This window comes from Drosophila rhopaloa, unplaced genomic scaffold (assembly GCF_018152115.1).
Source record: "Drosophila rhopaloa isolate 14029-0021.01 unplaced genomic scaffold, ASM1815211v1 contig_2, whole genome shotgun sequence".
NCBI classification, from domain to species: Eukaryota; Metazoa; Arthropoda; class Insecta; order Diptera; family Drosophilidae; genus Drosophila; species Drosophila rhopaloa.
Window position 1 is genome coordinate 20,312,545 of NW_025335083.1, and position 24,120 is coordinate 20,336,664.

Consider the following 24,120-nt stretch of genomic DNA (forward strand, 5'->3'; position numbering starts at 1 on the left):
GTATCTTAAGTTACTATTTACCTTCTACTCCGTGCAAATAATTTTTGAAGTTATACACAACAAAATGTTAACAATAAAGTTTCAAATGATTTGTTACTAAAAAAAATGATGTTAATAGGATATTTTTTTATTTTTATGTTTCAAATGTTATGTTTAGTTTTTAAGTAATGTCTTAAAATCTTTCGTTTTATTAATAAACTACATTTTGAAAATGTGTTCAAAATAAAAACATGATTTCGGAATAAGATTTAAATTCGAAATGAAGTTTCGAGAAAAAATTGTGCGGAATTACAAAGGGTTTTTGTTTTTTAAGTTATAATTATATATTTCGAAATTTAAACCAGAATCCTTTTTAATGCAAAAATATTGCGAAAGCTCCACAATCGATAATAAAGCTCCCTTTTCGATAAGGCGCTCAGGTCTGCTCTCGATAACGGGGTTAGCCCCATCGCTATGTGCGCTCCTCAAACAGTTTGTTGTTGTGTCTCGCTGGACGTTTCGTTCGTCGCGCGTTCGGGAGCAAAAAAAACGAAAAATGATTAAAACCCAACGCCCGCCCAGAGCCAATAAGATTAGCAATTGCAGAGCAGTTGCAGAGTGCCATGTGTGAAGTGCATCCGCAGTTGTACAATGCAAATGCCGAAGGACAATAGCAACAATGCCAGTTCGATACATACACACAGACGAGGGCCGATGAAAAACTGGTATATAAAAGACGCCAAAAGCTTGCGAAAAAGAGAGCAAACGCGCCCCTAACTTGGCTGCAGGATATCCAAGAAAAGGCGACTCAAAACAGGCGACGATTTGACAGGGACAGGATAAACAAGAAGAGCAACAAACCGTCCGCGATGTCACAACAACACCCCCATCACGCCCACCCCCACTACCACCACTACCCGCCCCCTGCGACGCCCATGTCCCTGCAGCAGCAGCAGCCGCAACAGCACCAGCAGTCGCAACAGCAGCAGCAGCAGCACGCCAATTGGTACTCACATGTTGCTTCCTACCCCACACCCCACTCGGCCTTCAGCTCCGCCCACCCCTCCCCCTGCAAGGCCACCAACAACAACATCATCATGGGTGGTGGCTATGGCTCAGGGGTACCAGGGGGTGTTGGTGGTGGCACGCAGGGGTATTATGGCGCCGCTGGCGGTGGCCTCAATGTCAGTGGGGCGGCGGTGGGTGGTGGCCCAGGCTACGGCCTTGGGGCCAACACAGTGGCATATGCCCACAACCAACTGCTGCAGTACCAACAACAGCAACAGCAACAACAGCAGCAGCAACATCAGCAACTTCAACAGCATCTAAACCCGCAGCGCTCCTATATGGGCCACGAAATCATGACCGGCAGCTACCCTTATATCAAAAGCGAACCGCTGGAGGCTTTCCAGCAGCCCCCCAATCCCATGGCCCCGCCCCCAGCTCCAGAAATATTAATAAAATGTGAGTTACCTCTTCATAATAGTTATACACAAAATGACTATACCTAAAAATACACACTAAATGGTTTTTTTTAAAACAGTAGAACTCCCTTTTAAAAGCCCAGAGAATCAAAAAATTTGTGTATTTTATTAAAAAGATTCTTACAGAAAATGTTTGTAACATAGAGATGAAAATATAAAGTGTAATAATGCTTAAATAATATTTAAATATATGTTATAATTTATCTAGGCAAACCGTTTAATTTTGTAGAACATTCACTATTTCATATATACTTCATATATATTACGAAGATTACAATTACCTAGAAATAATAATCCCTTAAATTAGGACAGGAAAATCGGAAAACTTAATCACCAAATTATTTAAATGTAAAATCCATTTTAATTAAGCCAAGCGATTCCGGGAAGTTAAGCGCAAAATCCATTTTTGCCATAGATACAGATACAGAATACACGCACTACACCAAACTTACTTGGGGCCATTTTCCTATAAGTAGCGTAATTTCAGCTCCGTTTTGGCGTTGAATCAATAAAACGTTTGTTGAGTTTCGCTGAGGTTTGGCGCTTGTTTCGTTCGGTTGGTTTTCGGATTGGGATTCGGTTCTGTCGCTCGTCTCGTCAACCTACGGCTCTGTATCTCTGCCCTGTTCGGTTCCGTACCGGACAATTCTGTTCTGTTTGCGCGTCTCTCGGTATGTGCGAAAGTACGGTTGTCTGTATGTATCCATTTAGCCAATGTATACTCGGATAGATGCTTTATACTACCGGCGTAACCTATTCAGTTCGATTCGTACGCACACATATAACCCAATAAGTGTGCATATCATCTCCCCCTTTCGGTTTTCGGAATGGGTTGTAGGTTGTGGGGTACGGAACTGTCTTCCAAGTCGCATCTTATGTAACGTGCTCCCATAGACTAACCTAAAAATGATTGGTTCCGCCCGGTACTCCCCGCACTGTCAATTTAATGGGCGTGTGGGTGGGGCGAAATCCAGAGAGTAAAACAAATATTATTGAGTACGCACAAAATACGTAGCCCGCCCAGAAACAACGATTTTACTATAATTAATAAGTTCAACCTCTCATATCTGATATGTTTGCCAACTCGTATTCCACTTATGTGTTTTTTTACAATCCATACCAAAACATATATGTACATATCTGGTTGATGCAAAACTGAAAATTAAAAAGAGAATAAATATAAGTTCTCTTATCTTTTATTTTGTCAATCAATCAGATAAGCATGTATTTTTAAAACTATTTTATTTAGTTCAAATGTACAAAGGCCAATTTAGTACCATAAATAATGTAAATGGATGAAATATCTGTTTGTCTGCAGAGCACTCTGTTATCTATCAATTTTGTGTAGGCGCATTCTTATCAGCAACCAAAGGGGAGTTCAAAATACAATTCGAAACCATAGAAACAAACAATGGGTACATAATTTTCATCTGCGCAGAGTTTTCCGGAACAGTTTTTTTTTGTATTTGTGTAAGACTCGGTTGAACAAATTTATATAATTCTGTAGGAATAAATAAATAAAATAATTACAGTTACAATTATATAACAACTAAAGGCTCACATTTTTTAAAAGACTTAATATACTTTTTGTATAAGTTTTTCTGTCAAAGCTAACTAACTTTTAAAGTAGTCGTGCAATAATTAACAAAATATTTTTTTTTCCACAGCGGAACCTATTGATGAACATTCCTACAAGTCCAACTATATAGACGATAACACGCCATTTGCCGACTTCAGCAAGTTCAGCGAATTCAGCGAGGACATGCTGAGTCCCAAAGTGGAGTTGACCGTCAAGGATGAGTCCTACGGAAGAGTAAGTGAAGAGGTCTACTTCTCAGACAAAACGTCTAAACAATCATTATTTCCATTTCAGAATCCCAACAGCTTTCTGCGCCGGAAACAGCAGTTGGATCGCAGCGCCGAAAGTCTGCCGATCTGCCAGCGTTGCAAAGAGGTCTTTTCAAGAAGCAAACCTATCTGCGGCATGTGGCCGAGAGCAACTGCGGCATACAGGAGTACGACTTCAAGTGCAGCACCTGCCCCATGTCCTTCATGACCACCGAGGAGCTGCAGAGGCACAAGCACCAGCACCGGGCAGACAGGTTCTTCTGCCACAAGTACTGCGGCAAGCACTTTGACACGATCGCAGAGTGCGAGGCGCACGAGTACATGCAGCACGAATACGAGAGCTTTGTGTGCAACGTAAGCCGATTTATTTTGATGGTCGTCTGGATCCCTGTAACATTGATCTACCGTTTTGCAGATGTGCTCAGGAACCTTCGCCAATCGAGAGCAGCTATATGCACATCTTCCTCAACACAAGTTCCAGCAGCGATTCGACTGTCCCATCTGCCGTTTATGGTACCAGACAGCCCTCGAGCTTCACGAGCATCGCCTGGCAGCACCATACTTTTGTGGCAAATACTACACGGGCGGACAGTCCTCCTCAGCTTCACAGCCGCAGACACAGCAGCACCAAAACCAGACGAATTACAAGCTACAAGATTGCCATATGGCAACCATGGAAAGTAAGTGTGAAGGCAGGCAGATTTTTCCAATCAAATGAATTATGTTTATTGCATCTGTATAACATCACTTTTGAAATGCAATTAATAGCTGTTTTATAAGCATATGTAATCCAATTTCACTAAGGGTTCTCATAGAAGCTTATTTACTCACCTATAACAAAACTATTACTTACAAGAAATATTCAAAAATTGTGGCACCAATATTAAAACATACCAAACTCAACATAGAAAGACGATTTTTGTGGCACCCAGAAGATAACCTTGTGACCTCTAGATGATTTAAACATTCAATTTTAGAGGAGAGATGGGAGGTTGAGTTTACATTTCGTACTCATAGAACAATGTTTTGTATTGTACCATAAAGCAGCGTTTCCAATTTTATAAAGCACCGAAACTTATAAACACTTGTAATGCACACCCATGTCAAAATTGTTTTAATTTTGATTGTTTTGAATTGCTCAAAAACAAGACAACTGAGTGATTAGTTTATGTATAAACTTGTATTTAAGGAAAGTACACAAATTTTCTGGTTGGAATAGTTATACCCTCCAAAGCTACATAAAGCTATTTATAAAACGAGTTAATTGTCTTTCTTTTTAGTGCCCACCGCCCCGCATCACAAATCTAACCCATCCAGCTCATCCTTGCCGGCTACAGCTGCACTAAATTCACTGCTGCAGCAGCGGCAGGCGAATGCCGATGGAGCGGCCATGTTTGCCGCATCCGCGCTGAAGAATGAGGTGAATGTTAAGCTAGAGCGTAGCTATAGCAACTCGACCAGTGAGTCATCCTACAGCGTTCAGGATAGCAGCTACAACAATGCCTATGGCAGCGATAGCTCCATCCACGGCGGAGCCATCGCGGGTCCGCAGGCCCATTCTTCCACGCTGGACGACTCCGAGGACGCCCTGTGCTGTGTACCGCTGTGCGGAGTGCGCAAAAGCACAAGTCCCACGCTGCAGTTTTTCACGTTCCCCAAGGACGAGAAGTACCTCAACCAGTGGCTGCACAATCTCAAGATGTTCCACATACCCGCCGCAAGCTACACCAATTTCCGCATCTGCAGCATGCACTTCCCGAAGCGCTGCATCAACCGCTACTCGCTGTGCTATTGGGCGGTGCCCACCTTCAACCTGGGCCACGACGACGTAGCCAATCTCTACCAGAACCGGGAACTTACCAACACCTTTACTACCGGCGAAGTAGCCCGCTGCAGCATGCCACACTGCACCAGCCAACGGGGTGAGAGCAACCTGAAGTTCTACAATTTTCCCAAGGACATCAAGAGCCTGATCAAGTGGTGCCAGAACGCACGACTTCCTGTGCAGGCGAAGGAGCCGCGACACTTCTGCAGCCGCCACTTTGAGGAGCGCTGCATCGGCAAGTTCCGACTGAAGCCCTGGGCGGTGCCCACTTTGCATCTGGGTGCCCAATATGGCAAGATACACGACAATCCAAAGAATCTCTACGTGGAGGAAAAACGCTGCTGCCTGAACTTCTGCCGCCGAAGCCGATCCTCTGACTTCAATATGTCGCTATATCGATTCCCCAGAGACGAGGTGCTCCTGCGGCGCTGGTGCTATAATCTCCGCCTGGATCCGGGAGTGTATCGCGGAAAGAACCATAAAATATGCAGCGCCCACTTTATCAAGGAGGCGTTGGGTCTGCGGAAACTATCACCGGGTAAGCTTTGAAATAATAATTGCATCTGCCTTTTTATCTAAAATTAAAATATTCGTAAGACATACTAACCAATTTCCTTAATGCAGGTGCCGTTCCAACGCTCCACCTGGGTCACACTGACACCTTTAACATCTACGAGAACGAGCTGTGGCCCCCGCCGACAGCCTCTGGCAGTGGCCTCCAGCAGCACCAGGCGCAACATCACACCTCGCAACACTCATTGCAGCAGCAGCTGCACAGCAAATCCTACCAGCGTCACTCGGCGGCCTCTACGTCGTCCTCGGCCAGTTCTGCCACCTCGCACTACGTGGATCCGGAAATGAACGCCTCCTATCTGGCCATGGGTGCCGGCGGATCCTCGGCGATTAACGCCAGCGACTGCATGGACATCTGCTGCGTGCCTAGTTGCGAGAGCAAGCGGCACAACAACGAGAACATTACATTCCACACCATCCCACGCCGGCCGGAGCAAATGCGCAAGTGGTGCCACAACCTGAAGATACCCGAGGAAAAGATGCACAAGGGCATGCGGATCTGCAGTCTGCACTTCGAGCCCTACTGCATCGGCGGCTGCATGCGTCCGTTTGCGGTGCCCACCCTTCAGTTGGGTCACGATGACGAGGATATTCATCGGAATCCGGACGTGATTAAGAAGCTCAACATCCGGGAAACGTGCTGCGTCGCCGTTTGCAAACGAAATCGGGACAGGGACCATGCCAACCTGCATCGGTTCCCTAGCAACGTGTCGCTACTGACAAAGTGGTGTGGCAATCTGCAGCGGTCTGTTCCGGATGGCAGTAAGCTTTTCAACGACGCCATCTGCGAGGTGCACTTCGAGGATCGATGCCTGCGCAACAAAAGGCTAGAAAAGTGGGCGGTGCCCACCCTGATTCTGGGTCACGAGAACATCCCCTATCCGCTGCCAACGCCGGAACAGGTGGCCGAGTTCTACGCTCGACCCACGGCTCCCAATAATGGCGAGGAGCAGGGCGAGTGCTGTGTAGAGAGCTGCAAGAGGAATCCCAGTGTGGACGACATCAAGCTATACCGGCCGCCTGAGGAAGCCTCTGTGCTGGCCAAGTGGGCGCACAACCTGCAAACGGAGGCCGGTCAGCTGACGAGTATGAGGATCTGTAATCTTCACTTCGAGGCACACTGCATTGGCAAGCGAATGCGGCCGTGGGCCATACCCACACTAAATCTGGCAGGTAACATAGAGAATCTCTACGAGAATCCGGAGCACTCAATGCTGTACAAGCGACGAACTCATGCAAAGACTAAGCTTCCGGCCTCGGTGAAGCCCACTTGGGTGCCCAGGTGCTGTCTTCCACATTGCCGCAAAGTTCGAGCTCTTCACAACGTCCAACTGTATCGCTTCCCCAAGCTCAATCGCTCCACTCTGGCCAAGTGGTCGCATAATCTGCAGGTTCCCATGGTGGGTAGTGCCCAACGCCGGCTATGTTCGGCTCATTTTGAGCCGCATGTGCTGAGCAAGAAGTGTCCGGTGCCGCTGGCGGTGCCCACGCTAGATCTTAACTCTCCGCCCGGCCTGAAAATCTACCAGAATCCGGCCAAGCTGAAGGCAAGCAAGCTGTGCCTACAGCGGGTGTGCATAGTAGAAAGCTGTCGCAAGACGAGGGCGCAGGGCGTCCAGCTATTCCGACTTCCCCATAGTCCCACGCAGCTGCGCAAGTGGATGCACAACATCAAGACGCGTCCGAGGGCGGCGATGAGGGCTCAGTACCGGGTTTGTTCCCGCCATTTTGAGACGCACTCGTTCAATGGCCGGAGACTAAGTGCTGGCGCCATTCCCACCCTGGAACTGGGTCATGACGACGAGGACATCTATCCCAACGAAGCTCAGGCCTTTGCGGACGAGCACTGTGTTGTGGAGGGCTGCGAGGCATCCAAGGAACAGGCGGATGTGAGACTCTTCCGTTTTCCGACCGATGACGACGACATGCTGTGGAAGTGGTGCAACAACCTCAAGATGAATCCCGTGGATTGCACCGGAGTGCGCATATGTAACAAACACTTCGAAGCGGATTGTATCGGACCCAAGCACCTGTACAAGTGGGCTATTCCCACCCAAGAACTGGGCCACGACGACGCCCAGATCGAGCTGATACCGAATCCCAAGCCAGAGGACAGGTATGTGGACCCGGTGTTCAAGTGCATCGTACCCACTTGCGGAAAGACGCGTCGCTTCGACGAGGTGCAGATGAACAGCTTCCCCAAGGACCCGAATCACTTCCAACGCTGGCAGCACAACCTGCGGCTGGAGCACCTTAATTTCCTGGAACGCGAGCGCTATAAGATCTGCAATGCCCACTTTGAGGATATCTGTATTGGCAAGACACGGCTGAACATAGGTTCAATTCCCACTTTGGAGCTTGGTCACGACGAAACGGAGGACCTGTTCCAGGTAAATCCGGAGGAGTTGCAGAGTAACCTTTTCGGACGCCAGCGGCGGGTTCACGAGGAATCAGGCGGAATAAGCATCAAGCAGGAACTTTCGGAGCCGGAAGACATTAAGCCGGATGTGACGATCATGTCCGGTCTCAGAGATCCCATTACCAGACAGGTGAGTTTCTCTATGCTAAGTATTATTCTATTATTATATTACATACATTTCTGTTTTTTTTTAATTCAGGCTAAGTTCAAGAAAACGATGTGCGAACTAAAGTGCTGTGTGCACAGCTGTGGACGCAGTCGCCTGGAGCACGGAGCTCGGCTCTTTCCGTTTCCCACCGGCAAGCAGCAGCATCTCAAGTGGCGCCACAATCTGCGCCTGGAGCCCGACGAGGTGGACCGTTCGACGAGGGTTTGCAGTGCCCACTTCAATCGGCGCTGCATCGACGGCAAGCAATTGAGGAGCTGGGCAATGCCCACCCAGCAATTGGGTCATCAGGAGCAGCCGATCTACGAGAACCCAAAGAACATTCCAGGATTCTTCACGCCCACCTGTGCCCTCGGTCACTGTCGCAAGCGGAGGAGCATCGACAACGACCTGCGCACGTATCGGTACCCAAGAAGTGAGGATCTGCTGGAGAAATGGAGGGCGAATCTGCGACTATCGCCGGATCAGTGCCGCGGTCGCATTTGTGCGGATCATTTTGAGGCCCAAGTGCGAGGCAAGCTGAAGCTCAAGACTGGGGCGGTGCCCACTTTAAAACTGGGCCATGATGAGGGCTTAATATTCGACAATGAGGCCATTAAGGTGGGCGTGCCAGAAGATGAGGAAGGCAGCTCGGAGTTGCCGCGACTGAAGCCCAAAAGGGAGCCAATCGATGAGGAGGAGGAAGACGGCGAGGTTGACGAGGAGCACCATGACCAGGATAACGAGGATGAAGATGAGAAAGACGACCACTATTTTGATCCCCTTGAACTGGTTGAGACCTTTGCCGAGCATGCATCCGATGAGGAAGCGGAATATCGTGGGGATGAGGAGGACGATCGAGACGAAGAGGACCTGGAGGAAGTCCTGCCGGACATGCCACCCACTCCTCCAATCGTGCCTCTGCGTCGCGAAAAGCCCGCCAACAATGTGACGCCCATTTGCTGCCTCAAGCACTGCAGAAAGGAACGCACTGCCTTTCACTTGCTCAGCACCTTTGGTTTCCCCAAGGATCGCCAGCTGCTGCTTAAGTGGTGCGCAAATCTCCACCTCAATCCGGATGACTGCATCGGCCGAGTTTGCATCGAGCACTTCCAGTCGGAGGTACTCGGAACCCGTAAGCTTAAGCAGAATGCAGTGCCCACTCTCAATGTAGGACATAATGAGCCACTCAAATACTCATACAACGGCGTGGACCAGGATCAGGAGCAATCGCCGGCACAGCAGTCGGTTTTTCGGCTTTGGAGCCTAAAACACTGCCGCAAGAGGAAACTAACAGAGCCGCCGGACATTCGCCCAAGCAAGTGGAATTCGATGGAGGTTCAGATGATGCGGAGATTGAAGATGGAAATGCAGATAGAGAGGGAGATCAAGATGGAGATGAAGATGGAGCGGGAGATAAAGACAGAGGCGAAGACTCCAACGAAGAATCTGAGGGAGAGTGAAGTGGAAAGATGTTGCATCAGCACCTGCGAAAACAAGGATGTTAGCCAGTTACTTCCAATGCCTGAGGACCCAACTCTTTTAAGAAAATGGCAGCATAACCTGAAGCTGTCAATGGACACGGTGCCAAGCAAGATTCGCGTATGCCTGGATCATTTTGAGCCGAAAGTTGTGCGAAATAGAAAGCCCACAGAGCAGGCAGTACCGACCTTAAAACTGGACCAAATAAGTTCGAACATCTACAGAAACAACGGGTCGTGTTTGGTGCCCGACTGCGCCAGTTCCCTTTCGGATCGCTTGAGCTTTGTGGATTTGCCGGAAAATATGGTCATAAGAGCGGAATGGATGTCCTACCTAAAACTGTCTCTCAGTGAGGGACTATTATGTGGTATCCACTTTATAGAACTGTATGAGAATGTGGTTTTGCCAAAGGTTTTGCCCGCACAAGATTTCGAAATGCTGCATTTGACTTTTGATGAATTTAAATGCGCTGTGCCGGACTGCTCCTCCAAAATTGACCATGATCTTCAGCTTGTCCCGCTGCCAGACAAGGAAGTGACTCTTTTTAAGTGGCTGCATAACACTAAGATTGCATACGATCAATCAAGGCATAAGAGCTATCGCATCTGTCTGCATCACTTTGAGCCAACGTGCCTAGAGTCGGATTTACCGAAGGTTTGGGCTTTACCCACTTTGCATCTGAACCATGAGGACAAGATTCATTTGAATCCTGGCCAGGAATCCCGCAGTGAAACCCCTAATAGCAACTCCAGACTGACTCCTCTAAGAATAAAGACAGATCTTGCCTCACTAGGCAGTCCCTGCGCGAGTGCAAGTCCCAGTCCTCGAGGCAGGATCAGGATATGCTGCATTCCTTCATGCGGACAGTTTGGGAATAGTCAAATACGTCTCTACCGCTTCCCCACCGAAGAGCAGGCCTTGCTACGTTGGCTGGTGAACACACAGCAACAGCCTCGCCTGGTGGATCCCCTCGAGCTTTACGTGTGCCAGTCCCACTTCGAACCCGATGCCATATGCAAGAAGCAGCTTCGCAGCTGGGCGGAGCCCACCTTGAACCTGGGCCACGACGGTCATGTCATCCCCAATGCCAGGCACAACGGGAACATCGCCGACAGCCAGGAGACTGAGCAAGCGATGACGTTCATCCGGGAACGCTATTGCTCCGTACTGACCTGCTTCCAGGCTGAAGGTAATGGAGTGAGGCTCTATGAGTATCCCAAGGATATGGCAACTATACGAAAGTGGGCAGCAGCATGTCGACATCGCTCCATGCAAGCCAGCAGCCATGGGTTCAAAGTGTGCCAGTCTCACTTTGCTCCGGAGTGCTTCGATCCTATCACTTTAGATCTGATTGACGGATCGGTTCCCACTCTGGAGTTGAGTAGAGATGACATTGAACGACACTGCCTAGTGTCGGGATGTGTGAAGGATGCGACTGGAGAACGTCTGCGCTACTACAAGGTGCCAAAGACTGCGGCTCAGCTGGATGCCTGGAGTAATAACCTGAAGATCAATTCTATGGACCTCCTTCAGGGAGATCAGCTCATCTGCGAGCGTCACTTTGAATCCTTTTGCTTTGGTGCCAGCAAGGGACTGCGGCCTGGAGCGCTTCCAACTCTCCAGCTAGGTCATGACGAAGAGGTGGAGATGTTACCCAATCCTGAAAGCCTCTGCCAGAGCAAGTCGCAGGTTTGCTGCGCCCCAGGATGCGGTAGTATTTGGCAGCTTGGAGAAACTCACTTCAGTGGATTTCCCAAAGTATGGGCGTTGGCCGACAAATGGATGTATAATCTCCGACTGAAAGCATCTAAGGATCAGATAGGCAAGCTGAAAGTCTGCGGTTCCCATTTCGAAGCCTCCCTATTCGATAAAAGCGGATTAATATTTGGTGCGATCCCCACTCTGGAGCTGGGTCATTCCTCTCCGGACATTTTTCAAACGGATAAGCAAAGCCTTGGCAAGAGCTTAAAGTTGTCCAAGCGTTCCCAGATAGCGGAGACCGATTGCTGTTATCCTGAGTGCAAGGAACTGTCTAAAAGCTTGTCATTCAATCTGCCCCAGGATGAGCACCTTAGAATAGCATGGTTGCGTCATTTGGGCATGGAAGAGCCGTCGAATGGTGTCGCACTGCTTTGCCCGCTGCACTACGTCATTCTATATGAGCTTAGTGTCAAAAGTTTTCCAGAGCATGTTCCAAATCGAATACTTGAGGATAATTACCATTCTGCTAGGAGCAACAGGCGTGTAAAGATCGTTAGCTGTGCGGTCAGAGGTTGTGATATGATCCGGCCCCGGGATAAGGTTCTCCTGCACGGATTGCCGCAAAGAAAAGACATCCTGATGATGTGGGTAGAAAATGGCCAGTTGGAGATCACCGAGCAGCAGCAACAGTACATGCTCAAGGTATGCCGCAATCACTTTGAGTCACGATGCTCGTTTGACGACAGGCGTTTGCATCCTTGGAGCGTTCCCACTCTACTTTTACCAGCTGATCCAGTGTATCAGATTCCCACCAAAGAGGAGTGGCTGGAGATGACGGCCAAAATTAGACAGGATCCAGGGGAAATCAATGAGGAAAGGGAGGAAGAGCTGCCGGTGCAGGAAGAGGATGAGGCGGATAACTCTCTGTTGGAGCCAATTGTGAGAATGGAGCACATCGAGTCGGAGGAGGAAGACTCGGAGATGCAGGCCCTGGAGGTGCTCTTGGAGGTCGGTCACGTTGAGCGGATGGACAGCTACGAACACGTGGACACCGAACATGCAACCTACCAATCTGGTGGCATTCGGAACCAGTATAATGCGAACCACTGCGCCGTTGAGGGATGTGAGGTGACCGCCGAGGACGTGGACGGAACCATCAAGCTGCACAAGTTTCCCGCCTCTTCGGAGGCCGCCCAAAAGTGGATGCACAACACCCAAGTTCACATGGACGAGAAGTTCTGGTGGCGCTATCGCATTTGCAGTTACCATTTCGACCAGGAGTGCTTCCAGAGCGCCAGGATTAAGAAGGGAGCGATGCCCACACTGCTTTTGGGACCTAATAGACCGGACAAGCTGTACGACAATGAATTCGCATTGCAGGAGGCAGAAGAGCCGCCTCCCTTGCCAGCAGAAGTTCTGTTAGAGGAGCAAGAGGAGCCGCTAATTGAAAAGGTGACCAATCTGTGCCTGCCGCCGCCAGCTCCGCCTCGAAAGTCTAGCAAGTTTTGCCAGGTAGACGGATGTACGAATCACCTGACCACCGAGAACATGACGCTACACAAGTTTCCCCACTCAGAGGACATGTGCCTCAAGTGGCAGCACAACACGCAGGTGCCATTCAATCCCTACTACCGGTGGCGGTATCGCATCTGCAGTGCCCACTTCCATCCCGTGTGCCTGGTGAACATGCGCCTAGTCCACGGCAGCGTGCCCACCTTGAAGCTGGGAACTAAGGCTCCCACCGAGCTCTTCGACAACGACTTCGAGGCCATCAACCTAAGGCTGGACAAGCGGTCGGGAGCGGAGCCAAGTTCCGTGCAGATCAAGGAGGAACGGGATGAGGATGAAGACTCAATGCTGTTCCTAGAGCCCGAACTGCAGCTGCACGAAGACAAAGAGGAGGAGGAAATGGCAGAGACGCAAATACCCTTCAATCACTCCAACTGGAAGAGCCAGCTCCGCCTGCCCGTAAAACAGGTGAAGGTGTACTACAACCAGGTGAAGTCAGGCTACGATAAGTGCTCGTTGAGTCATTGCCAGCGACAGAGATCTCAGCACGGCGTCCACATCTACAAGTTTCCGAAATCAAAGCAACAACAGGACCGTTGGATGCACAACCTCCGCATTCGTTACGATGAGCGGCGACCCTGGAAGTTCATGATCTGCAGTGTGCACTTTGAGCCACACTGCATCAGTCTGAGAAAGCTGCGTCCCTGGGCGGTGCCCACGCTGGAACTGGGCGACAATGTGCCGGAGAAGATCTTCACAAACGAGCAATGCCAGGAACTTTCCACTGATCGCAGCGAGGCGGACAGTGAAGGCGACGAGGAGGAGGATGGCCTGCAGGAGGACGAGGAAGAGGAGGAGGAAGAGTATGACGAGGACATGGAGCCGGAGGTTCGCGTCAAGCGGGAGCGACGTTCCAAGCTGGATCCTTGGCCTCCCGGGCAGGTTCCGCCCTGGAAGGTCAAGCAGTGCTGCCTTCCATATTGCCGTGCTTTCCGGGGTGATGGCATCAAGCTTTTCCGACTGCCTAACAATCGCAACTCCATCCGCAACTGGGAAGTGGCAACAGGAATGGTTTTCAAGGAGTCACAGCGAAACACTCGTCTGATCTGTAGCCGCCATTTCGAGCCCGAGCTGATTGGAGTAAGGCGTCTCATGCGAAACGCCATCCCCACAAGGCATTTGAATTCCCAAGGAGCACCTGACGATGTGAAGAGGAAGCCGGATCCTCCTGTTCCCATTGCAACTTGCTGCATGGCTGACTGCCATCACAATGGAAACGTCAAGCTGCACAAGTTTCCCAGTGGTAAGTGAAGAGCTTTGTGCAAGCGGAATTCAGTTCAAACGTTTCGTTTTTATAGATCCCGCGCTGCTTAGGCAGTGGTGCCAAGCACTCCGACTAACGGATACGCAACGATACCGGGGCAAACATATCTGCTCGGTCCACCTGCCCACCGACAAGACGATTAGCTGCGTTGTCTGCGGGGTGGACAACGTTCAGCTGCCGATGCTGGACTTTCCGCAGCAGCGCAATCAACGCGCAAAGTGGTGCTACAATCTCAAGATCGAGGCCATACCAAAGTGGGACCACTCCAAGCACATCTGCTGTCGTCACTTTGAGTCCCATTGCTTTGTCCAGCCGGATGAACTACGACCAGGAGCGATTCCCACGCTGCATCTGAATCACGATGATACAAACATATTCCTTCTCGACTATGCCGCTGGTCCGACGGGCAATCGGATCAAAGACGAGCCCTTGTTCAACGACGACATGCTGCTGGTTTAGTCTACCCACAAGGAATCATTTTAGTCTAGTTTTAGCTGTACCATTTTATAGACCTTTTTGTACATTCATTGTACCAATGCCACATCACGTCTTCTAGTTTTACCATGTAGTCTCTACCGGTGATTTTAATGCGTTATTAACTCGTAAGTGGCTTTAGGATAAAACGCCATACAAAGAAACAAACAACACACAATGTTCCTTAAGTTTTTGTTTTTACTTTTTATACATCGTACTTTAACTGTGAATGAAATGTGTTTTAGTTTCCATGATACATATATAGATATAAACTATAGACGCATACATATTATGTAATATCCTTGAGCGTATATGTGTAGACTTGTAGAAGATGACCCAATAATAGTTGGTGTTTTTCTAAATATACATATTACTGAAATTGAAACTGAGCGAATTGAAAAGAGTATGATTAACTCATAATATCATACATAGCATTTCTTTTTGGGAAAAAGGCTCTGTAAATCAAAAATAAAAGGTATTCCTTACTAACAAATATGGTAATACAACAACACAATGTTTGTGATATCCTGCGGTTTAAAATTTACAAAAAATTTTAATAATGAATTAACACAAAATTAATGTTTTTTAAAAAGTAAATATTTCAGAATGGATTCCGAGGATGCCGTTAAAATGTGGCTGTACAACACCCAGGTGAAATTGCCCAGGGAGCTGCAACTTTCGGATCTGAGGCCTCCACTTTAATCAGGATTGTTTTCAAGCATCCAGGGTTTTGATCAAAAAACCGAAATAAAAGTTGATTTTTCAGCATCTGCCGGATTTTGGCATTTTTCATAAGATTTTTTGCGGAAAATCGACTGAAAGGATATTATTTTAGCTGTAAATGCCACTCGGTTGGAATTTAACGAGGTATGCCATTCCAACATTCGACCATTATTTGCCAGGGCTTCAAAAAATTGGATTTAACAGATCATAATAAAAAAAGACAACAAATGAGTATGTGTGTCCTAACTTTAGCCATTTATTTTAAATTTATAAATGGACATGTTTTCTTTATAAATTTGATTACTGGTTATATATATTGGTAATTTTCTTAATTTACGTATACGTAACAATTAATATCCTTAATTTTTGTAATATGAATACCTTAAAACTTGAGTTTGACTATGTTTTGTGCAAAAACGGCGTATGCTTACAAAATCTGTTATTACAATCCGTAAAAAAGATGTACATATATTGCTTAAACACTACCTGATAGTTTTGGCAGGGAAGTGTTCTTGTTTATGTTCTTAAATGACAAGTTTCTAACTTTATTTCAAAATTTTAAGAGATGATAAAAAGTTGAAAAAAAATATATTTGTGAAGGTAATGCATTGTTTACTTAAAAAGCTAACGCTTTAGTTTATAGAGAAACACTTTAAATTATTCTAAGAATTATTCTTTATGCCAGAACTTTGTTTGGAAACTTAGCTACCAATGTAGGTGAATTTGGGGCTACTGCTTTCCGGCCTCGTTCGCGGATGATCCATCTTCGTTATGTGGGTAACCGGCGTCCAGGAAGAGATTGCGATCCGATTTGTTTGACTGCAATGGGGCATGTGATTGGATTAATATGGATAGTGGGGGATCCAGTAACCTCACTTACATCTCGGTACTTTTGCAGGTAAATGGAGAGTGGTTCCACGTAATTGTCAAATCCCAGATTGCTGAACGCCACCAGCAGGTCGTCCCCGTTAACCGTTTTGCGATTCTCCGCCACGCTGCGTTCGATTGCCTCGCTGCTGATGAAGGATATAAACTCGGAGACGCACTCCTGGATGCATTCGCGGGCGTCCTTGGCGATCTTCCCGTTCTGCGGCACAGGCACCTTCATGATCTTGATGATGTTGCATATGGGCAGGAAGCGGTCCTGTTCGCGCAGCATAATCCCCCCATCCTGTTTGTCCGATTCGTCTGCGGGGGTTGAAAGCAGGAGGATTCGTAGGCAAATTCATATTGCGTAGTTGATTTCCCACTTACCGCCGGAGGCCTCGTCTTCCTCTTTGACCAGCATGTCGTTCAGATACTGCTGCGAGTCCTCGCTATTGCTCATATCTTAAGATTTACCTGATTTCCTCAAAGGATTCGGTTTTGTTTACTTTACTTTTTTGCTTTTGGTTATTAGTGGTGGTAGCTTAGTGCGCCTATCGATATACGTACTTCAACCGATAGTCGCTTTGTGGGGTCTGGCAACGCTCTGAATATCGATAGAAAGATAGATCAGTGAACGGATCGCAGCGGTATATTTATTGCATGCAAAAAAACGGAGCAAGATGCGCGTGGATTTGGCTCTGGTCAAGGAGGAAATGGAAATAGATGAGGTCAAGTTGGAGCCCCAGGACGATTTGCAGGACAGTGGCATCAAAATATTGAGCGGTAAGCTTGCAATTGCTCTCCGCTCACATGGGCCTGTGTGTGTGCCGCTGGGTGCACGAGTGTGGGTGTCGCTATTCTATTACGCACTATACCGTTAACTTTTAATTTTTGCTACTTTTTTGCAAAACTTCAGCATGTGATACGTTGAAAATCCTTGAAGAGGGTTCCCACATTATAACCGTGCCGGTTAGGGATCGCCCGGAATCGGAGGACGAGCGCGAATTCATTGCCAGCCTCGGACTCGATCGGCAACAGGTAAATATAACCTAAAAAGCACGCCCACACAAGGGCGTAGGGAAATGAGCCTGGGAGGATCGCTTTTATTTCATGAATCGTTTCTGTTCTTAGAAAATATAAAAAGCGTATTTTCTTTTCTTTTTCTAATGTTAAAGTATTTTGTATTAGGCAAACTTATCTCAGCTTGAAGATCATGTTATTTCTCTATGTACACATAAAATATACATTTTAATATTCTTTATTGCAGATATTTTCGGTTTCATCGGAAGGCAACCCATTGCAAAGAAAATGCAACATCTGCAATTATGTCCTTGAAAGTCAACTGGAGATCTCGAGCCACCAAGTCAACCATGAAATGAACCGGCATTTCTGTCGTCTGGGATGTATCATTTGGTTAGACACCCTAGAGCAGATCCTTGAGCATGAATATCGCCACCACTCACAGCCAGGACATGTATTCTGTTGTAGGGTAAGCTCTTAAAAGTATTATACATTTTTTCAAATGCATTAACAATTTATTTTTAGGTTTGTGATTATCTAGCCACAGACGCGGATTGCCTGGCTACCCATATGAAAACACATATTTATCTATATCGTTTTGTTTGTGCCATTTGTCGTCGCCATTTTGAGTCCCACCAGAGCCTTAATCTGCATTGGAAGGATGACCAGTTCGTCTGCGGGCAGGTGCAGTACATGGAGGCGCTATCCTCCAAAGCAGAGCTTGTGGCAGTTAAGACACCAGTTTCTACAGAGTCGCTGTGCGACGTACAAATCAAAACGGAGCCGCTCAGTTCTGAGGAAATAGAACAAATGCTATTGGAAGGCATTCCTCCAAACAGCGTTAAATTCGAACCCCAGGACGAGGAAATGCTAGAAGATAGCATTAAGAAGGAATTCAAGGAACACTCTATCGATAATGGTTCTGTCTGGCCAACCATACCTATTCCACTCAGGAACAAACTGCGCCTGCCTGCTTTGAGCTCCAACAAACTGCATTCGGATTCAAAAAGTAAGAACTTTCAACTATAATCTATAAATTCATTAAAATTCGATTTTTGCAGGTGTGAAATGGAATAATCGACCCATTTCAAATGTGATGGCCGACAATACAAGGATTCTACAAAGTGGTAGACAAGACTCAGTGGAACAAAGAAAGACGCCCATCGCAGCAAATATACTGAAAGTATTGCCCAGCAACTGCATGGTCATTAAGTTGCCGCCCAACACAAAAATCTTTAAGATGCCTGATCAAGCTCCGACTGGCCTTAAGATGCCAGGTCAAGCTCCGGCTGTCTTAAAGGACTCCCTTCAAGTTAGTCTAAGTGGCATGGAAAAGGCAGCAAGTGTCATTAAGATACCGCATGCAATTAGTATAACCAAAGTCAATTTTGCGGAAAATTCTGTTTCCACTCCTGTTTCCATTATCCAAACTGCGCTCCCGGCACAGACCCACAATCGGTCGTGCTTTCTCAGTGACGCGTTTAACAAATCGGAGAGCCGACCCGAATCACTGAAGATAATTTCCGAAATTCGTAATCAAATTCGCTCCATAGAGAAGACATTGCCTCTGCCGGGAACAGTGCTGCAAACTTCAAAGATGAAAAAGGATAACCATTTGCCAACTCCTTTGATTGCTTCAAAGGATGCACCAAAGCCCATTGAACTAATTCTCAGCCCATTGTCTTTTATGTTGGCCAAGGAGCTGCAGAACAAGCATCCACTTTATCGTTTTATGTGGACTTGTCCGGAATGCCAGCGCTCTTTTGAGAAGCATTCCGCATTTCGTACGCACTTGACTACCAAGCATGATTTAAGCCAGGAAAAACTGAACAGTCTCAAAGTGATCTTAATGCCATACAAAAGTAAGTTCTTGAAATTATTGTGGGTTATTTGTTTCCTTGAAATTTTTAAATTTTTTTCCTCTTCTTTTTTTTTATAGTACTCTCACAGAATTCATTGGAAACGCTTGTAGACTCTAAGCTACAAGTACCTGAACCTTCTCCAGTCCCGGACAAGGTTGTTAATTTGCCTTGTCCGCTAAACGCTAGTGAAGGTGTTGCTCCCTTGATAGATCAGACATCGGCTAAACCAAATATTTGTGAAGATGTATCACCGCCAATGAAAACCGATGAGAAATCAGCAGGCTCGAAGAAGTCGACGAAGAATAAATTAAAATGCACAGAGTTCCAGTGCACGGAGTGCTCTAAAGTATTTACCACATTTGGAGCGCTACGCATCCACAAGTCAATTCACACAGGAGATTTGCCGCATAAGTGTAACTATTGTGACAAACGCTTTCGAACTCCTGGCCAGGTGCGGGTACACCACCGTCGTCACACCGGGGAGAAACCCTTTAAATGCAAGGTGAGCACTGGTAAAAGCAAACGCATGCAGTCTTTAATATTTTTTTCCGTTTTGCAGGTCTGCTCATTGGATTTTACTCACCGTGAAACTCTAATTTCTCATCTATCGCGCCATATTGGAATGAAGCGTTATAAATGCTATGGATGCGACAAATATTTTGTAGTTGTCAGCGGATTACGAGCCCATCGTCGCCTCCGTCCGGACACCTGCGGCAAGGTCAAATTTACTGCGCGAGCGCACGGCCCTCGGGTAAGGGTCATCAGGGGGGAGGTGGTCTTCGAACATCACCCAGAACACAATGGCTACCTACGCAGTGAGGATCCGCTCAACATTTTGTCACAGCGCGATCAGACCGACTCGACCCCAGTTGAAATTGCTAGGGTCTGAACTAATTGTTATGTTTGTTTTTCTCACCAATCTATCTTTACCTTTTCCATTCGAATGGCACCACTATGATATATTTTGTATTTTTTTAAAAAATGCATTCAAAATTAAAATATTTAAAGGTTTAAGATCTTGAATCATAAGATACATTTGTTACCAATGAATATTCATTGACTTCTAAGACTTCCTTTATGTTTGAACAAAACCCACGCACATATAAATAAATCTGTTTATACAAAGACACACATAATTATTAATGATTTAATTATTCAAAAAAATCATATACGATAATTTAATAATTAAGGAGAAACTTCGATTATAGAAATTGCAAATATAGGCTAGTCTTCCCTTATCGCTAAATCACGAATTATGATTAAAATTTGATGACAGGGGGTTGATGTTATTAAATGCTTTAATTTTATTGCATTGCTTTGAGCATTTTAGTACCTATTTTTGAAGCTTAGAAATTGTTGAATTAGGTCCTCACGATGGTGAAAATCAGAATTTATGCATTCGTTGATCACATTAAAAAGATCGCTCTCTCGGGCTATTGTGGTTGGAGTCAACTTTGCCTTCATTTGGGATGCTCCTTGAAGGAATTTATTGTGGAATTTTTCACCCTCCCTGACGAAATCACGAGAAACGTTTAGTAAACCCAATGATGTCAATCCGATCACTTGAGATTCGTGTGTCGATGGATCTATGTTGCCCTTTACTGTATTGATTATATTTAGCAGATTGTAGAAGTAGTTATATTTTTCATCACTTGTGCCGCGCTCAATGAGCTCTCTACCATGGTTAATATAGGACTCAAGAGCAGCTGTTCCCGGTCCACGATGCTCATTCGGCACGCTGTCCACTATTTCCTGCACAAACTTTATTGTGACCATCAGCATATTTCGAGCTTGAATGCTACGAATGGTCTCGGCATATCCAAAAAATTGAGCAATGATCTCATTTTCTGTTTTTGGTGGAGCAGCCCAGGCAAGGCTCTGGGGAACAATTCCAACAATTATGCGATAACAGACGTCTTTTGGGAGTACTCACCAAAAACAAAATCGAAATTGTCAGCGTGTAACCCATATTTGGCAAGTGCATTAATTCGACTAAAATGTTTTTGAGCAGAGTCTGAGTTTTTATACAACTGTCACTATCAGCGGGTACGAGAATTAATTGACGGGAAAGATTAAATCTGTGACACTTCAATAACAATATTTCTTGATCATAGGAAAATTTTCTATAAGAGAATCATTAAGAGAATCATATAAATGTAGGTCAGTCTAGAATCAAAGATGAAAGAATAAAATCTTGGTTCGTTTCTTTTATTTCATCTTTTATTATTTATTTTCATTCGTTTTTGCAGTTTTTTGAAAATGATATATTATTTATATGGTATTTTTAAACATAATATGATACTCTTACTCATACATAATTGCGAAATACATACGCTCATCTTTTGCTTGATTAGTATAATCATTATAATGTTTGCTTGTCAGTATTATTATGTTACCTTTAAAATTGTTATATCTTTCTATTTGGTAAAACATATAAAACAATTTATATTTTTAACAAAATTTGACAAGCCGACAAATTTGTGTAATATACAATATATTCGTACTTTTCAATTGATTTATATGTTATGTTTAATACGATTGCAACACTCTGCGGGGGTACCTTTATCTAGACATCTATTGTTGCTAGCACTATAGTTTAATTTTGTATCTCTCGTTTTATTCCAAACATGCCCAGCCAGCCAACATCGCCGCCAAATTTTCTACTTTCTAACACTTCCGATCCAATTGGCAGGGCAGCGCGCTAAAGTTGTTGTAACAAATACCTTTATTTCATATAAATATTTAGTTTACATATGACTATTGTTGTTTAACATGTGTTTCAGCTAATAATTTAGTGTTTGCTTTTACGCATTTGCTTGCTAACTTTGTTTATTATATATTAATGCATAAATACGAGGCCGAATTTAAACGTTCTGCAAAACAGCTTATCAGTTATATACATTATAATGTACTTAAGACCTATTGCCAATGTCTCTTTTAATCATTATTTTGGCTTATGCCGTTCTAATTTATGGTAAAAATTATAATCTACAGTACATATCTACAGTTATCATTCTAATCTGTTCGCTTGGTTATTATCTATGCCTTCATACACCTTAGGTACAATAATTGTTTAGCTTTTCAATCTAAATTACACATACATACGTGGCTAGCTTGGGTATCGACTGTGGTATATACAGAAATGTACTGGAGAACAGAATAAAAGTCGTGGGAATGAGGGTAAAGTTCCAATTAGCTGATTAGCTGGAAGTTACGTCTGCGTCTCTTATCTTTGAACCGAACATCGATCAGTCCTTCAAGTTCGTCATTTTTTTTGGGAGAGATCAAAACTTAAGTCGTGTACGAAAACTAATTTTAGAAAATAGCTGCCTTATAAAATATGCACTATGCAAGACTTTTGACTAATTGCACGGATTGTTTATACTGGTTTCCAACAACCTAGGCATAAAAACTGATTAACATAGCAGTATTTGATTGATTGTATTACTCATACGTGTTTATAATATATTGGAGATTGGATTTAGCTGCCAATCCGCCAGAAGATTGCGTTTTAATCCAAATGTCTTTTACTTGCGACCCTATCCTTTCGTTCGAGATTCGCATTAGGCGGTAAGACTAATAGCTACCAAGTCCTTAGTTCAAATATGTATCGGTTTCCAGTGGTTCGCCCCTTTCATGACCATTCTGGCGGCAGTTCCACGAACAACAAGTTGATTGACTTCCTCCTTCGTTAGCGAGCAAATACTTGATGCACATATAGAAGTGTATATGAGCTGATATATAAATTTCTGATAATTAAACGTGTAACAGTCTTTTTTAGTTTACATTATCATTAAAATCAAACGCAGTAAAAGACCGAGGGGGCCCCGAAAAGATCGTAATGGTAACATAACCTGCGGGCGGGGGATGCGCTTATCAACTAAAATATCCACGTATATAAGTATAGGTGTATTAAGTAAGTGTGGGCAGTAGCTGGCTATAATACTTTAGAGTTATGATATCCGTGTATATCGTAAATGCGTATTATGCGTAGAGTTCGAAATAAGTATGCAACGAACGCAGGGTCAATGAGTTTTTAGCTCTGTGGGTGGAACAATTCCGTCCAGAGTTCGGAATGCACTCAATTCGCATAGTTGTCAAATGAGCCCAAGTACTCCAATGCAGCGCGATAGCAAAAGTGGTATTGATCCTGTTGATGGTTAACAAAATATGAAATTAATCCTTAATCTTTTAAAATGCATGTGTAAGACCCACCTCGGTTTGCACCATAGCCGGACGCTGGGAGCGCAGGATGCGCACTGTCTGGAAGACATCCAGCACTCCCTCGTACTGCATCCGCTCGAGCACGATGCTCAGGGTAATGAAGACACCCGAACGTCCCACACCCGCCGAACAGTGCACGGTGATGGGTCCATCCTGGCCAAACTGCTCCTTGGTCTTGTGCACCTGTCCGATGAAATCGATGAAGCCTTCGCCCGACTTGGGCACCCCCTGCTCCGGCCAATCGATGAACTGGAACTGCCGAACTGTACGCGAGGACCCATCTCGAGCATCGGTCACCTAAAGAAGAAAATCATTCAATTAGTTTCGAGGTAATTCACTTTTATCGCTTTTATTCGTAGAGTAACAATTATTTCACGTGTTTAGAAATTAAGTTCAACACAGTCAATAACGTCAGCTCTAACATATAAATATACCCTAACGCCAGATGGCGCCAATAGAATTGCGAATGGCGCCATCTGTGAGGGGGAAGAAATAATTTAACAGTCGTGGACTCGACTATAGTGCTCACCTTGAATTCACGCAGCTTATACTGCGGCATGTTGTACTCAGCAATGGGATCCACGACATAATACTGATAGCGCACAGATCGCTCGTGAGGCCAGTACTGGAAGCATTTCTCCTGCGAAAACAACAAAAAAAT

At 45.6% G+C, this 24,120-nt stretch overlaps 5 protein-coding genes across 11 annotated transcripts in view; 2 read left to right on the forward strand and 3 right to left on the reverse strand.

Annotated features, from left to right (window-relative positions):
- Positions 1–490: 490 nt before the first annotated feature.
- Positions 491–15,264, forward strand: LOC108049169. Its single transcript, XM_017130269.2, is given in 9 exon segments — positions 491–1,443; positions 3,131–3,276; positions 3,337–3,418; positions 3,421–3,665; positions 3,727–3,991; positions 4,592–5,674; positions 5,761–8,258; positions 8,328–14,268; positions 14,324–15,264. Coding segments are annotated over 9 exon segments (11,280 nt in total). The 5' UTR covers positions 491–848; the 3' UTR covers positions 14,749–15,264.
- Positions 15,265–15,714: 450 nt separating this feature from the next.
- On the reverse strand, positions 15,715–16,892 carry LOC108049167 (transcriptional activator hap3). Its single transcript, XM_017130265.2, has 3 exons — positions 16,741–16,892; positions 16,367–16,674; positions 15,715–16,305 (listed from the first exon to the last, which is right to left on the reverse strand). The coding sequence occupies exons 1-3, from the start codon at positions 16,811–16,813 to the stop codon at positions 16,216–16,218; spliced, it is 471 nt and encodes a 156-aa protein (XP_016985754.1). The 5' UTR covers positions 16,814–16,892; the 3' UTR covers positions 15,715–16,215.
- Positions 16,893–16,991: 99 nt separating this feature from the next.
- On the forward strand, positions 16,992–20,371 carry LOC108049171 (zinc finger protein 574). The gene is made up of 7 exons (XM_017130272.2): positions 16,992–17,136; positions 17,270–17,391; positions 17,621–17,842; positions 17,899–18,382; positions 18,435–19,235; positions 19,313–19,737; positions 19,795–20,371. Exons 1-7 carry the CDS (start codon positions 17,034–17,036, stop codon positions 20,122–20,124), a joined length of 2,487 nt encoding a protein of 828 aa, XP_016985761.2. The 5' UTR covers positions 16,992–17,033; the 3' UTR covers positions 20,125–20,371.
- A 102-nt stretch (positions 20,372–20,473) lies between these two features.
- On the reverse strand, positions 20,474–21,211 carry LOC108049168. 2 transcript variants are annotated; one of them, XM_017130267.1, is made up of 2 exons: positions 21,169–21,211; positions 20,474–21,082 (listed from the first exon to the last, which is right to left on the reverse strand). In XM_017130267.1, exon 2 carries the CDS (start codon positions 21,015–21,017, stop codon positions 20,562–20,564), a length of 456 nt encoding a protein of 151 aa, XP_016985756.1. In that variant the 5' UTR covers positions 21,018–21,082; positions 21,169–21,211; the 3' UTR covers positions 20,474–20,561. The 2 variants fall into 2 exon arrangements, with proteins under 2 accessions (XP_016985756.1, XP_016985755.1); XM_017130266.1 differs by having other exon boundaries at positions 20,474–21,113; positions 21,169–21,206.
- A 731-nt stretch (positions 21,212–21,942) lies between these two features.
- The window catches only part of LOC108049170 (tyrosine-protein phosphatase Lar), a 123,671-nt gene continuing 121,493 nt past the window's right edge, over positions 21,943–24,120 (reverse strand). For all 6 annotated transcript variants that reach the window (XM_044459533.1, XM_044459534.1, XM_044459537.1 and 3 more), the window contains 3 exons: positions 23,989–24,099; positions 23,451–23,756; positions 21,943–23,385 (listed from right to left, as the gene is read on the reverse strand). In XM_044459533.1, coding sequence (XP_044315468.1) covers positions 23,317–23,385; positions 23,451–23,756; positions 23,989–24,099 — 486 coding nt within the window. In that variant the 3' untranslated portion in view covers positions 21,943–23,316. The remainder of the gene's footprint in view (positions 23,386–23,450; positions 23,757–23,988; positions 24,100–24,120) is intronic.

Bases quoted from the DNA above. Each gene is read 5' to 3' on its own strand.
- LOC108049167 (XM_017130265.2), bottom strand. From the start codon at position 16,813: ATGAGCAATAGCGAGGACTCGCAGCAGTATCTGAACGACATGCTGGTC. The intron at 16,675-16,740 runs GTAAGTGGGAAA...CAACCCCCGCAG, and splicing joins GGAAGACGAGGCCTCCGGCG to ACGAATCGGACAAACAGGAT. The intron at 16,306-16,366 runs GTAAGTGAGGTT...GCCCCATTGCAG, and splicing joins ACCTGCAAAAGTACCGAGAT to TCAAACAAATCGGATCGCAA.
- LOC108049171 (XM_017130272.2), top strand. From the start codon at position 17,034: ATGCGCGTGGATTTGGCTCTGGTCAAGGAGGAAATGGAAATAGATGAG. The intron at 17,843-17,898 runs GTAAGCTCTTAA...ATTTATTTTTAG, and splicing joins GACATGTATTCTGTTGTAGG to GTTTGTGATTATCTAGCCAC. The intron at 19,738-19,794 runs GTGAGCACTGGT...TCCGTTTTGCAG, and splicing joins AGAAACCCTTTAAATGCAAG to GTCTGCTCATTGGATTTTAC.
- LOC108049168 (XM_017130266.1), bottom strand. From the start codon at position 21,204: ATGGGTTACACGCTGACAATTTCGATTTTGTTTTTG. The intron at 21,114-21,168 runs GTGAGTACTCCC...ATTGTTCCCCAG, and splicing joins CAATTTCGATTTTGTTTTTG to AGCCTTGCCTGGGCTGCTCC.